The 15,674-nt window shown below is 47.6% G+C and overlaps 1 protein-coding gene and 1 non-coding gene across 3 annotated transcripts in view; both read left to right on the top strand.

Annotated features, from left to right (window-relative positions):
- The first annotated feature begins 3,897 nt into the window (after positions 1 to 3,897).
- Positions 3,898 to 3,969, top strand: TRNAC-ACA (transfer RNA cysteine (anticodon ACA)). Its single transcript has one exon. It is a non-coding gene; the product is annotated as a tRNA-Cys (tRNA).
- Positions 3,970 to 13,605: 9,636 nt separating this feature from the next.
- Positions 13,606 to 15,674, top strand: part of SGSM1 (small G protein signaling modulator 1) — a 74,039-nt gene continuing 71,970 nt past the window's right edge. For both annotated transcript variants that reach the window (XM_005218060.5, XM_005218061.5), the window contains exons 1-2: positions 13,606 to 13,697; positions 13,795 to 13,838. In XM_005218060.5, the coding sequence (XP_005218117.1) occupies positions 13,679 to 13,697; positions 13,795 to 13,838 (63 nt within the window). In that variant the 5' untranslated portion in view covers positions 13,606 to 13,678. The remainder of the gene's footprint in view (positions 13,698 to 13,794; positions 13,839 to 15,674) is intronic.

A 15,674-nucleotide genomic window follows, 5' to 3' on the forward strand; every position in this document is an offset into this window, starting at 1 on the left:
GCAGTGATTTGTAAGCCAAGTATTGGAGGTCGTTTTTGCAGATGATATTTGTCGTATTCTGCCTGCAATGCAGGAGACGCAGGTTCTGTCCCTGGGTTGGGAAGATCCCCCCAGAGGAGGAAACAGCAACCCACTCCTATTCTTGCCTAGGAAATCCCATAGACAGTCTGGCAGGCTACAGTCCATGGGGTTGCAGAATAGGACACGACTGAGCATATGTGTCAATTGTTTCCAGGTTTTGTCATTCTCTGGCTTTGCCACTTAAAGTAAAAAAGTAAAAGTAAAGTGAAAGTCACTCAGTCGTGTCCATCTCTTTGCGACCCCATGGACTATACAGTCTATGGAATTCTCCAGGCCAGAATACTGGAGTGGATAGCCTTTCCCTTCTCCAGGGGATCTTCCCAACCCAGGGATTGAACCCAGGTCTCCTGCATTGCAGGCAGATTCTTTACCAGCTGAGCCACAAGGGAACACATTTTTTTTAATCGTGAATTCTTTAATATTTTCATAGTTGCATTGTTCTGCATTTAATTCCTTGATGTACACACTGAACACCCATTTTAATTACGAGAAAGTTACTGACACTTGAATAACCCTCACCTTACTCACTGCTTTGAAATTCATTGTTATCCAACAGAAACCTGTGTGCACACTCAGCTCTAAACCTAAACTCAATTCTGCACTGTCCAGGGTGCTCCAGTAACAACATTTTGTTTGCCATATCTTGAAATGATCCTAAAGATTAAAAAAGCCTAAAGGTGCTCAAAAATTTCTGCCTGTTCTTTTAAATATATTTTTTCAAATGAACTTGAGAATCCTTGCAATGAGTTCTAGACTATAACAAATTCTGTCATCCTGTTAATTTGAGGTTCTTTTGAATCTAGATGTTGATTTAGTTCTCCCAAGTTGCAGAGTCCTCACTAAGATTTCCCTGGAATATCCGTGTGTTCAGGCTTCCCACATGGCTCAGTGGTAAAGAATCAGCTCCCCAATGTAGGGGATGCAGGAGACTCGGGTTTGATCCTTGGGTCGGGAAGATCCCCTGGAGAAGGAAATGGCAACTCACTCCAAAATTCTTGCCTGGGAAATTCCATGGACAGAGAACCCTGGCGAGCTGTAGTACAAGGGGTTGTAAAAGAGTCGGACACGCCTGAGCAACTAACACTTTCACTTTTTCCAGGCATCTCAGGTTAATGAATTTAGCTCTTTTCTACGCATAGGAAGATGCAAGAGTCTGGGCTTGTTGACATCACTCCTTTGATAAGCACCTTTGCTGTCTAGGGCTGGTATTCTGTTCTTTCCCATCCTGAGTCCCCATCTGGGTGCACAGATGGGGGTGGCTGTAGTGGCTGAGGGCTTGGCAATGAGCCATCTGTTCCCATCCTGAGTCCCCTCGTGGCTCATGGCAGGAGAGGGCAGCTGCCGCGACTATGGTAGCAACATCTTTTGTTTACTGATATGGCAGTAAAGGATTTTCATCCACAAGGAAAATAAGGAGACCGAAGCTGAGATTGACACAGCAGTGGAAGTGCGGAGCCTTAACCACTGCACTCCCAGGGAAGTCCCAAGAAATCATTTAGCCTTAACTAGAATATTCAGTTCAGTTCAGTTCGACCCCATGGACTGCAGCACGCCAGGCCTCCCTGTCCATCACGAACTCCTGGAGTTTAGATTCATGAAGACTAAAGATCAATCAGAAACAGATACCAAGGAGCGTGGGACTTGAGATACAAATTAGATCCACACTAGGATCTGCCAGTTCCTGAAACAAGTGGGACAGAGCTGGAAGCAGCCCCTAAGCCTCCTAGCCCAACGGGATGGACTTTTGTTGGAGGAGTGGGATGAGAAAGCCAGGGCAGTCGTTACTAACTGATTACTGTACTCTTCCCAGCCAGACCTGGATGTGGCCTCAGATTTTCTTAAACAGAGCTCCAGAATCCCAGAACCAACCAACTGGAGTTGGACATCAAGATGAAGCCTGACCCAACAAAACTATAACTCAAAAAGACGCATGCACCCTATGTTCGTAACAGCACCATTCACAATAGGCATGACATGGAAACAGCCTAAACGTCCACTGACAGCTAAACGGATAAAGAAAATGGAGATATACATATATGCACTGAGATCACTGCAGATGGTGACTGCAGCCATGAAATTAAAAGCCGCTTACTCCTTGGAAGGAGAGTTATGACCAACCTAGACAGCATATTGAAAAGCAGAGACATTACTTTGTCAACAAAGGTCCGTCCAGTCAAGGCTATGGCTTTTCCAGTGGTCATGTATGGATGTGAGAGTTGGACTGTGAAGAAGGCTGAGCGCTGAAGAATTGATGCTTTTGAACTGTGGTGTTGGAGAAGACTCTTGAGAGTCCCTTGGACTGCAAGGAGATCCAACCAGTCCATCCTAAAGGAGATCAGTCCTGGGTGTTAATTGGAAGGACTAATGCTAAGGCTGAAACTCCAATACTTTGGCCACCTCATGTGAAGAGTTGACTCATTGGAAAAGACCCTGATGCTGGGAGGGCAGGAGGAGAAGGGGATGACAGAGGATGAGATGGCTGGATGGCATTACCAACTCGATGGATGTGGGTTTGGGTGGACTCGGGAGTTGGTGATGGACAGGGAGGCCTCAGATCAGATCAGATCAGATCAGTCGCTCAGTCGTGTCCGACTCTTTGCGACCCCATGAATCGCAGCAGGCCAGGCCTCCCTGTCCATCACCAACTTCCAGAGTTCACTCAGACTCACGTCCATTGAGTCAGTGATGCCATCCAGCCATCTCATCCTCTGTCATCCCCTTCTCCTCCTGCCCCCAATCCCTCCCAGCATCAGAGTCTTTTCCAATAAGCCTGGCGTGCTGCAATTCATGGGGTCGCAAAGACACAATTGAGCAACTGAACTGAACTGAACTGAACTGATATACACTGAAATACTACTCAGCCACAAAAAAATGAATAATGCCATTTACAGCTACATGGATGGCCCTGCTGCTGCTAGTCGCCTCAGTCGTGTCCGACTCTGTGCGACCCCATAGACGGCAGCCCTAGAGATTATCACACTATGTGAAGTAAATCAGAAAGAGAAAGACAAATATGACATGGTATCACTTATATGTTAAATCTAAAACACGACATGAAAGAAAGTGAAAGTGTCAGTCGCTCAGTTGTGTCCCACTCTTTTGCGACCCCATGGACTGTAGCCCGCCAGGCTCCTCTGTCCATGGAATTTCCCAGGCAAGAATACTGGAGTGGGTTGCCATTTCTTTCTCCAGGGGATCTTCCCGACCCAGGGATCAAACCCGCGTCTCCTGCCTCTCCTGCATTGGCGGGTGGATTCCTTACCACTGAGCCATCTATACATAACAGAAACAGACTCACAGGCATAGAGAAGACTCGTGGTTGCCAGGGGGTAAGGAGGCGGGGGAAGGACAGACGGGAAGTTTGGGATTAGCAGATGCAAACTATTAAATAGAGAGTGGAAAAACAACAGGGTCCTACCGTACAGCCCAGGGAGCTATATTCAATATCCTGTGATAAACCATAATGGAAAAGAATAGCAAAAAGAATATGTATGGATAACTGAATCACTTTGCTGTACAGCACAAATTAATGCATTGTAAGTCAGCTATACTAAAATAAAACAATAAGTTTAAAGAAGCTACGACCGAGAATGTTGGAAAAACTAATATACATATATCAGCATTCTCATTTATTTATTCTGCCGATGGAGACATAAAGTGCTTCCATGGATCAGCTGTAGTAATTGATGCTGCTATGAAAATGGGTGTACAAATATCTTTGAGATCTTGCTTTGAATTCCTTTAGGTATACACATAAAAGTGTAGTTGCTGGTAATTCTAAGTTTTTTGGTAACCACCACAGTGTTCCTTAGGGCTTCCCTGGTGGCTCAGATGGTAAAGCGTCTGCCTACAATGCAGGAGACCCGGGTTCGATTCCTGGATTGGGAAGATCCCCTGGAGAAGGAAATGGCAATCCACTCCAGCACCCTTGCCTGGAAAATCCCATGGACGGAGGAGCCTGATAGGCTACAGTCCATGGGGTCACAAAGAGTTGGACTGAGCGACTTCACTTCACAGTGTTCCTTAGTGGCTGCAGCATTTTAAACTCCCACCAACTGTGTACAAAGGTAACAATTCCTCCACACCCTCCCCAACACTTGTCTTTTGTCTCTTTGATAGCAGCCCTTGCGATGGATGTGAGGTGGCACCTGCTTGTAGTTCTCCGTTTGTGTTTGCCAACGATTAGTAACGCTGAGCATCTTTTCACGTTTGTTGGCCACTTGTATATACTTTGGAAATCATGTCTATCCAACTCCTTTGCACGTTTTTTATTGTAACGTTAGTTTTCTGTTATTGGATTATGAGTTCCTTATATATCCTTACATTGTTTCTGTATATGCTGAATATTAACTCCTCATGTTGTTGTTTAGCCGCTAAGTCGTGTCCAACTCTTTGCAACGCTATGGACAGTAATTCTCCAGGCTCCTCAGTCCAAAGGGTTCTCCAGGCAAGAATACCTGAACCGAGTTGCCATTTCCTTCTCCAGGAAATCTTCCCAACCCAAATGTTGAACTCGAGTCTCCTGCATTGGCAGCCAGATTCTTTGCCACTGAGCCACCAGGGAAGCCCAACCCCTTATGAATAATTTTCAAATATATTCTCTCATTCCCTCAGTTGCCTGTGTTTTTTTTTTAACTCTGTGTATTGTGTCCTTTGATGACTTTTAATTTTGATGCAGTCCACTTACATATTTTTATTTTGTCGCCGGTGATTCTGGTGTCACATCCAGGAAATCACTGCTGACCTTTGAGGACCTACTTTATTGACGGGAGACTGTGTTTAATGTTGTGTGGCAGTCTGGGTGGGGGGGAGTCTGGGGGAGGATGGATCCAGGTACAGGTATGACTGAGTCCCTTTGCTGTTCACCTGAAACTGTCACAACATTGTTTGTAAATCGGCTATACCCCTAATATGAGTAAAAATTTCAATAAAAATAAATACATAAAAAAGGAAAAAAAAAAAAGAAAGCATTGCCAAACCCAATGTCATCTAGCTTTTGCCCTGTTTTGTTCAAGTTTTATAGATTTTGCTCATATGTTTACATATTTGATCAGTTTTGAATTAATCTTTGTATATGGCATAAAGTGAGGATCCAACTTTATAATTCTATGAATATTTATGGCATTTCTTCCTGTTTCTCCCCCAACCTTGGCCATTACACAAGCTTCCCACTCTCTTCCCATGTGGATGCCTCCACCGAAGCAGCTGTCTGCACCTGGAGTAGACAGCCATGAGGTGGCGCTGTTGTCTCTTGTGAATATTGGTGACGCTAAATCTACATCAGCATAATTATGGAGTGGGCTTCCGTGGGGCTTCAGTGATAGCTCAGTTGGTAAAGAATCTGCCTGCAACGCAGGAGATCCCGGTTCTATTTCTGGCTCGGGAACATCCGCTGGAGAAAGGATAGGCTACCCACTCCAGTGTTCTTGGGCTTCCCTTGTGGCTCAGCTGATAAAGAATCTGCCAGCAGTGCAGGAGACTTGGGTTCAATACCTGGATTGGGACGATCCCCTGGAGAAGGGAAAGGCTACCCACTCCATTGTTCTGGCCTGGAGAATTCCAGGGACTGTATTGGGTCGCAAAGAGTTGGACACGACAGAGCGACTTTCACTTACAATTATGGAATGTGCTGCGATGCAGGAGACCCAAGTTCAGTTGGATCAGGAAGATCCCCTGGAGAAAGGAATGGCTACCTACTCCAGTATCCTTGCCTGGAGAATTCCATGGACAGAGGAGCCTGGCGAGCTACAGTTCATGGGGTTGCAAAAAGTCAGGCAACGACTGAGACCGAGCGACAAGCACAGACAAGGCCTTTCCATAGGCCTTCGCATCACTTGATCCTCTCAGTGACCCGCAGGAGGAGGTAGTGAGTCACAGAGAGGCAAAGTTGCTTACCCAAAGTCACAGAGCTAGGAAGTATCAGAGACAAGATTTTATTCCATAAGCTAGAGGCAGAAGATTTCTGTAGTGAAATTGTAACACCAGCTGTCCCTGCCTGGGGAAAGGCTATTTTTTTTTTTTTTCCTTTTTTAGATGCTTCCTACCCTTTAGGTGTTAAGATGGTTTTTCTTCTATGAAATATGGAGAGAGTAGATTCGTGGTGGCTTTTTGTGTCCTTAGTAACCAAAATTAAAAATTCCTGGAAATTCTCTAGAGTTCCAGTGGTACAGTAAAAGTACAGCACAGGGATAAAGTGATTTAATATAAGTATATACACACATGTACTTTTTCAGAACCTCTTTCATTATAGATTATTAGCATTTATTTAGATATTTATTTTTAAAAATTTAAATTATAGTTTATTTACAATATGATATTAGTTTCAAGTGTATAGCATGGTGATTGAGTTATACATACATATGTAATCTGGTTTTTTTTTTCAGATTCTTTTCCATCTATGTTTAAAGAAAACAGGCCTTTTTGAATCAGGAGTTTGTGACAAACCACAGCAAGGTGCTTGCATGGCATTAGGACATTAAAAAAAATTAAAATATGTGCCCGTGGCTGGAGTTCTGTGCTTCCACTGTAGGGGGTACAGGTTCGATTCCTGGTCAGGGAACTAGGATACCGCATGGACAGTGCACAGCCTAAATTAATTAATTACTTAAATTAATTACCCCTGTAGGTAGATATTTGTGGCCTCCACAATACACTATAGGATTCCTCTTCTAAATAAAAGTAAAATTGTTTTTGTACAACACCACCCACATGTACAAATGTAAGACCATCTTCCCAGGAATAAGTGCGCAGTCTGAGTTTAATTTCCATACATTTTGCTTTCCTGATTTCATAGGGTCAGAGTCACCTCTTTAAGCCTCCCAAAATCACATTAATTGGATCTTTTAAGGCCCATGTAGCTTCCCCAGACTGTCTCTTGCACTTCAAAATTTAGTTGTTGAGAGAATGCTTCCGGCCCAAAAAGTCTTAAGAACTCCCTAGTTCCTATGAGATAATGGGAGGTGGACTCATTGAAAAATAAGCCATGAAAGAGGTGCATCCAGGTATCAGGGATGTGAGTCCCCTGGTAAGTGGTTCTTCTTTTGTGTTTTTTTTTTTTTTTTTTTGCCGACCTGCCCCTTCGCAGCTCTCAACACTACAGCAGAAGCGAGTGGGTCCCCGAGAACCACAAGCTGCTGTGGGGGAAGAGGGACCTGAACACCTGGAACACTCCCTCCCCCGCCAGAACACCCCCACAGTGACTGGGGACCAACAGTACCCCTGTGTTTGCAGGCACGATTGCCCCTCCCTTAAGTCGGGACCCAGAGGTGCATCCAAGCAGAGCCCCCTTGTTGCCAGTAGACAGCCCAGTGACACCAGAGGCGAGGCTGCGCTGAGATGTGGGCTCTGCCTTTACTGCTGGTGGCCCTGATTCTGCCAAAGGCACAGTGAGAAGCAGCCTGTCGCTAGGCTCCCCTCGCCGCCTGCCCAGGCTTTGCTGGACACAGAAGTGTCGGGTCATCACCCAGCTCACTTTCCTCTGGTTTGAGATCCACACTCCCAGGGTCTAAGCAGCAAAAGCTGACCTAAAGAACAGTTTGCTCAAGAAGCAGCCAGAGCTCAGGTTCCTGTATCCTGGACCTCGCCTCTGGTCTCTTTGTTCCTAACACAAACTTATCTCCCATCTGTGCATCCCTCCAGGAAACTGGAATCCCAAGACCTCACAGAGTGTGTGAAGAGAAGGAGGGAGGCAGAATAAGGCGGAGCAGAAGACACCTAATGCCCAGATCTTGGTTTTAAAAGCCACGCTCCAAACAAAGAAACCAGGCCTTCCTGGAGGAGTAGCTGATTCACAAGGAGGCAAGATTCACAAAACAGCCAGGACTTCCGATTCCTGCTGAGATCTGACCCCATCATTTTTTTATTATTATCCTTATTACTTTCTATTTTGTGAAAAGGTAACATATGTTTATAATAACTTTTTAAAAAGCACACTGCTGGAAAGAGTGCACAATTCAGAGTAAGTCTCCCTTCCCTTACGTCAGTGAAGGAAACAGGACCCATCAGTAGAGAGAACGGAGCCACACACAGCAAGAGAAAATCCATCAGCCTCACACAACCAGAGATACTGCTGTTTGGCTTGTCCTTTTTGTCTATCAAATCCACCCCCCCACCCCCTCCACATCTTTCCATCAGCTTAAGTGACTCAGAGCGAGTGTTTTTTCTCTCCCGAGAGCCTTGACTGAGATCTGCTTTAGCAGCTCGATAACATAATTGTATCACTTCGCTAAATTAACAATCCTGTGTACACCAAGAATCTCCATAAACACGATGTCATTTGATGCTTATCCTCACAGGTGCACTGGGAGATGAATAGACAAGTAAAATGAACACCTGTCCCATTTTATAGATGAGAAAACAGACTTAGAGAATAAGGAATGATGTGCAGAAGGCCATGGCTGTGAAGCAGGAGCCAGGCATCCTGGAGCCCTGAGACCATCGGGAACAGTTTTCACTCCCTCCCATCCTCTCCAGGCCTCACTCAGAGGCACGTGTTCTGACTGGAGACTTAAATATAAAAGCTGTACCTATAAAACTCTTAGGAGAAAACATAGGGCAAATAGGCAGAATCCTGGTTTTGGATATGGTTTCTTAGATACGGCATCAAAATCACAAGTAACAAAAAATACATGAATTGGACTTCATAAAAATTTAAAACTTAAAAAAAAACCATTTTTGCAGTATCTTACTAGGCCACTGTCAAGAAAGAAAAAAGCCTACATAATGGGAGAAAATATTTGCATATTATATGTGTAATAAGAGTCTAGTATCCAGAATACATAAAGAATTCATGCAGCTCACCAACTAAAAGACAATTCAGCTTAAAATGAGCAAAAGACTAGAATAAAATTTCTCCAGAAAAGTTATACAAATGGCTCACAGGCATATGAAAAGATGTACAACATCATTAGTCATTAAGAAAATGCAAATCAAAATCACAATCGGATACTACTTCACACCCATTGGGATGACTTTAATTTTTAAAAAGGAAAATTGTTTTGGCAAGGATGCGAAAAGAATTTAAATCCTTGTACACTGCTGGTAGTAATATGAAATGGTACAATCGCTACGGAAAAGAATATGGAGGTTTCTCAAAACATTAAGCATAGAATGGCCATATGACCGATGTCTTTGTCAGCCTGGACTGTTGAAATACCACAGACTGGTTGGCTTATAAACAGCAGAGATTTATTTCTCACAGTTCTGAAGGCTAGAAAGTCCACAATCAAGACAATGACAAATTCAGTGTCTGACGAGAGCTACCTCCTGATTTCTAGATGGCTGTCTTCTTGCTGTATTTTCACATGGTGCAAGAGGCCGGAGAGCTCTCAGGATCTAAGGACACTAATCCCATTCATGAGGGATCCATCCCCCTGACCCAATCACCTCCAAAAGGCCCCACCTCCAAATACTGTCACATTGGGGATTAGGTATCAACACGTAAATTTGAAGAGAACATAAACTCTTAACTTGTAGCACCCAGAAATTATACTCCTAGGTATCAAATACCCAAGTTAAAAATGTTTGTCCACATAAAATCTTCTTTGCCAATGTGTACAGTTCTATTCATAGAAGAACTCTATAACAGCCAAGAGGTAGAAACCATCCAGATGTCCATCAACTAATGAGTGGAGAAACAAAACGTGGGTATGTCCACATAATGGAATATTCTTAAGTCATAAAACGGAATGAAGTACTGGAGTGTGCTGTAACATGGATGAACCTCAAAAATATTACAGTATGTCAAGGAAGCTGGATATAAGGGCCACATATCAGCTCATTTAATTTAATGAAATCTCCAGAACAGGCAGACTCATAGGTACAAAAAGCAGATGCGTGGTTGCCGAAAGTTGTGGGGAAGGGGGAAGTGGGGAGAGGCTGCTTAATGGGTACGGGGTTTCCTTTTGAGGCGAAGAAGTGTTCTGGAACTAGAGAGTGGTGATGGCTCAGCACACTGGGAGTACATGCCACTGGACTGTCCAGTTTAAAATTGTTACAATGGTGAATGCTATGTGAATATCACCACAGTAAATTTAAAAGGCTTGCTGGTGGACAGAATGTGGGATGAGAAAGTAAGAAGAAAGTCAAGGCTCTCTTGGGCTTTCTTAAGGAGTTGTGGACTGGAGGAGCCTTAAGCACTGACTGCATGACAATCTCTACCATACCCATTCTCTTCTTTGTCTAGGCATGCTGGTTCCCACCCCAGGGCCTTTGCACCTCCTCTCCCACGTGCCTGGAAAGATTGAGATCTGCATTTATTGACAGAGAGGGATGTTCATTTTCTAAGTGGAAAAGTAGGTCAGTTTTTTTTCTATTCATGTTCATAGAAACAGATGAACACATTCCACGGAATAATTTTATTAGCACAATGTTTTCAACTGCAAGTAAGAGAAAACTCTGGGTCGGTGGCTTCACAATGAGGCCATGCTATTGCACCAGTAATCAGTGTCAGTTCAGTCGCTCAGTTGTGTCCGACTCTTCGCGACCCCATGAATCGCAGCACGCCAGGCCTCCCTGTCTGCTTTTCAATTCCAAATTCATTCTTCCATAATAAATGGAACTGTTCAGGGATCTCTGGCCATAAGCCACAGAAGCTGCCTTTGGCTAACTTAGGCAAAAGGCAATAAACTGGAGGAAAAATGCGTTTTCCCAGAGTTCAACGGAGGCTTCTCGGTAATAGGGCTGCGTTAACGTTGTCTCATTTATACTGAGCACGATGCTGAGTTTTCTCAGTAGAGGGCGCTAAAGGGACACTGCAGGAGGAACAGGCCTTCCTCACTGGTTCTGGCAGTTGCACAAGGGGTCAGCTGCACAGGTATGAGACAAAGCATAGGTAGCAGTGAGTCAGATGGTGGGATTCTCAGACCCTGAAGAGGGTTTTGTGACCCAGGAAAGATTTCCTGCTCTGATCTCAGGGAGATTGCGACTCAACAAGCTGACCTTCGGTGCCAGCGCCCCTAGTGGTGGGTGGTCTAACTGCAGCAGAGAGAGCCAAGCTCAGGGTCCAAGTTCAGTCAGTTCAGTCGCTCAGTCGTTTCCGACTCTTTGCGACCCCATGAATTGCAGCACACCAGGCCTCCCTGTCCATCACCAACTCCCGGAGTTCACTCAAACCCACGTCCATCGAGTCGGTGATGCCATCCAGCCATCTCATCCTCTGTCGTCCCCTTCTCCTCCTGCCAATCCCTCCCAGCATCAGAGTCTTTTCCAATGAGTCAACTCTTCACATAAGGTGGCCAAAATACTGGAGTTTCAGCTTCAGCATCATTCCCTCCAAAGAACACCCAGGGCTGATCTCCTTCAGAATGGACTGGTTGGATCTCCTCGCAGTCCAAGGGACTCTCAAGAGTCTTCTCCAGCACCACAGTTTAAAAGCATCAATTCTCTGGCGCTCAGCTTTCTTCACAGTCCAACTCTCACATCCATACATGACCACTGGAAAAACCATAGCCTTGACTAGATGGACCTTTGTTGGCAAAGTAATGTCTCTGCTTTTGAATATGCTATCTAGGTTGGCCATAACTTTCCTTCCAAGGAGTAAGCGTCTTTTAATTTCATGGCTGCAATCACCATCTGCAGTGATTTTGGAGCCCCAAAAAATAAAAACCTGAGTCCGGGTCCAAAAAGCTGAGCAAATCCAGGTCCCATAGATGCCCATCTTCCTGTTGCCACTAAAGCAAGCTTCATCAAATCCTTCCTTTAGGAAGAAAAGCTCCAGGTTTTCAAGGAAGGATCAGTACAAGTCACCTTCCCATACTTTGAGCTTGGTAGGAGAAGGAAAACTTCCCAGGTGGCATTAGTGGCAAAGAACCTGCCTGCCAGTGCAGGAGACCTAAGAGACCTGGGTTCCATCCCTGGATTGGGAAGATCCCCTGGAGGAGGGCACAACAACCCACTCCAGTATTCTTGCCTGGAGGATCCCATGGACAGAGCCTGGAAGGCTACAGGCCATGGGGTCACCAAGAGCTGGACACAACTGAAGCAACTTAGCACACAAATGCGAGAGAAGGAAAACCACGGGTTTTAGGAAACAGACACCAACGTGGGGCTTGGGTGCCCTACTTTCCTAAAGTAACTCCATCATCTTAGGGGCACAGTCAAGAACAGAACCCCTGGATCAGTCTCTTGGACCCTGAGGTCAGAATTCTGACTGCTGTTCACTTGGTTGTTCCATATTTTTGCTAAGAAGCAACTGTTTCCTATTCTCTGGGCTCCAAGGGGACCGCCACACCTACGCTGGAGATGGCGGGGTGGTAGGACTGTGAATGAGGCTGCCCTCCCTCAGCAAGGGGCCGGCGTGTGACCCAGGCCAGACCAATCAGACACTCCCTTTCTGCAACAGGACCTCAAATAGATGGAGTTCCTATCACCTGAGTGGTGGTGCCCTGAACACCCTGTCTCTGTCAGATGATTGTTCAAGGTTCTCTTGCTGGCCTTCCAGCGCTGCCTTGGTTTCACCCTTTTTCTGAGTCCTCCAGCCTCCTTTGGACTCTGGGAATGCCTGTTATCCTTCCAGTCTATGCCCTTTTGCAAAGTTAGCCAAAATCAGCAGCTGTGGCTTATGGCCAAAGGCCCCCCGACACTGACAAATGGAAAAGAGGGGACTCTGGATCCACAGCTGGATATACTGGAGTGGAGCTGGAATACTGGAATACCAGAGTGGGTTGCCATTCCCTTCTCCAGGGGATGTTTCCAACCTCTGGTTGGAACCGTGTCTCTTATGTCTCCTGCATTGGCAGGCGGGTTCTTTACCACTAGTGCCAGCTGGGAAGCCCGTCATCCGCGACTTCATGGAGGAGTCTTTTTGCTGGTGGAGAGTGTGAAATATTATGAGCACTACCAAAATGTGACAGAGACACAAAGCCAGTCGATGCCCCTGGGGAAATGGCACAGATAGATGTGCTGGATACAGGGTTGCCACACACTTTCCATTTGTAAAAAGCAAAACCCACAATATCGGTAAAGTGCAGTACAGCAAAGCACTATGAAAAGAAGTATGCCTACAGTAGTCGTAGTAGTAATAATAATAATAATAGCATAGCAGCACAGCTATCCTTTATGGTTGTTGGCCCTTTTCCCCTAGATGTGTGTTAAGTGCTTTACATTCAGGACTTCATTTAAGTCTCATATCATTCCTATGAGGTCATCAAACTATATCCATTTTAAAGAGGAGAAAACAGGCTAGGAGACTGTGTGTAGTAGCCCCCCAATCCCGACCCCCACCGCCACATCCGAACCTGGCAAACAGCAGACAGTGACTAAGTGATGATGTCTTTCCCGGCCCCATAGAAGGAGGGTGGGCATGGCAGTGGTCGTGGTGGTGGGGTTCCCCTTGGGAGGGAGGTGCAGGCGCCGGCTCCTCGGGACGCGCGGGACCGAGGGTGTGTGTCGGGCGGGGAGGAGCCTCCGGGAGGACCTGGGCGCCCGGCGTGGCTCCCGGGAGGGTGGGGCGGCCGCGGCGGGGCCTGACGTCTGGCGCCTGGACCGTCACTCGGCGCTCGCCCCGCCCCGCCGCGGCTGCAGCAGGCGAGTGGAGCGCCCGGGAGCCGCCGCCGCCGCCGCCGCCGCCACCCGGACTCGGATCGCCGCGCGCGCAGCCATGGCTTCGGGGCTGGCGGGTAAGGGGGCGCAGGGTGCGGGGGCGGCGGGGGGGCAGCTCCGCAGCACGGTCCCCAGCCCTGGGCTGAGCGGCCGCCCTCCCGTCTCACCCCACAGAGGCGGAGACCCGGCAGAGGCTGCTGCGCACGGTCAAGAAGGAGGTGAGTGCCGGGCGGAGGCGGGCGGCGCGACCCCCGGGGGAGGGGGCCGCCGCAACCACCCCAGGGAAGCGTCTCCAAAGGACGCGTGGCCAGCTGGGGTGGGGGGCCCATCTGGGTGGGGGCTAACCTCCCGCAGGGCTAGAAGCAGGTGAGTTTGGGGGTGGGAGTAGGGGGGTAGGGGGGCACTGGGTGTTTTTATGCTGTGTACGGGAGCAACTGCTGCTTGAGGGCCCCCAGGCTGGGGGGGGGGGTGGCATACCTGGATGTGTCTCGGTAGGGTCCCCTCTTGTGGAAGAGCATGTGGGTGGGTCTCATCAAGGTGAGAAATGCACCTGGGGTGGAGGGGCGGGGGGGTTGCTGCTGCCAGGGCTTGTTGAGTCGGGGAAGCCCGGATGGGGCTGCAGGCAATGGACCAGACTTCCGGAAGGGGGGAAAATTCACTTTGGGAAAATAAAGCTTCCTGCACACACCCCTCCCCTAAATTCAGTCTTAGGAGCCATCCCTAGGAGCCAGGGGACCCCTCCCTGAGAGTCCCAGGCCAGTGGGTTAAGTCCACTTGTAGGCATGTGTGTGTGCTCTCCTGGCAGGCAGGGTCCCCTGACCCCCCACCCACCCGACTCTGGCAGGAAGGTGAGAATTAGTCAAGGTTCAGCTGCCCCTCTGACCCTTCACTCTCCATGGGGTTAGCCCAGTCTAGCCTTCAGAGTTAATAGTTCATGACTTCTCACAGAGCAAGAGAATCTATAGTGATGGGTGCCTAGGGAAGCATTTAGATACCTGGACTCTGTGTGTGTGTGTGTGTGTCTGTGTGTGTGTGTGCACGCACATGCCTGTGTGGGTGAGGACGTGTAGCTGTGAGTATGTGTATCTGAGCACATCCACGCATCTCCCTGGAGATATCTAAGTGTATCTCTATGTGTCCATGCATCTGTGTGTTTATCTGTTTTCTGATTATGATGTGTATCTGTGTGATGAAGGAATCTGTGAATGAGTGAGCCAGTGGCTGTGTCTGTGTGTGTGACATGGGATGGCATGAATCTGTGTGTGGATGAGTGAGGCTGCGGCCGTGTGTGTGTGTGTGTGTGTGTGTGTATTCCCCCCCATGTCACTCTGCATTCCACCACCTGGGACCCCATCAATGCCGAGGCTGCCTCACCTCTGCGTTCTGAGCACTCAGCTCTCGGCGGAGGGGGCTGGCCTGGTTCTGTGCCTCCGTGTGTGCTGAGGGTGTCGGTGTCTGGGGGCAGTGCTGACCACCAAAAAGGCCCTCCCCGCACAGTGGCAGCCAGCCAGCCACCAAGGGCAGTCTCAGAGCTGGGACCTGTTGCTGCCCCTCCCCCCTCGGGGAGCGTGGGCGTGTGTCTGTGTGTGTCTCCGTGTGTGGCACGTCCCGCTGTTGCTGAAAGGATCTGTTCCAGGCTGATTGCACATTCTAGTGTCTCTGAGTAAGGAGACATACACATGAAATCCCTCAGAAAGGCCCAGAACTTTTACGCTCACAGAGACCCCTGTGGGGACCTGAAGAGAGCTCTGTCTAGACCCTCTTTCCATTGAAAGCTACACATTCAGATGACTGTTTCAGGGGAGAGTGGGTATAGACCGCCCCCTCCAAAAGCCTTCAGAGTAAAAACCTGCAATTTTTGTGTTCGTTGTTTCATTAAACCCAGATGTTCTATGTTCTCTCCAGGGGTTTTCACCCAGAATGGCTGTTTTTAAGGAAATGGTTCCACTGAGGGTCGGGGGCGTGGGGGCCAGGGCTACAAGCAGAAGAGATTGTGAGCATGTTGGAGGGAGTGATTTCTGCTCTGGGCAGGCCTCCAGCTGAGGCCCTAAACC

The sequence above is a fragment of the Bos taurus genome, chromosome 17, assembly GCF_002263795.3.
Source record: "Bos taurus isolate L1 Dominette 01449 registration number 42190680 breed Hereford chromosome 17, ARS-UCD2.0, whole genome shotgun sequence".
Taxonomy (NCBI): Eukaryota; Metazoa; Chordata; class Mammalia; order Artiodactyla; family Bovidae; genus Bos; species Bos taurus.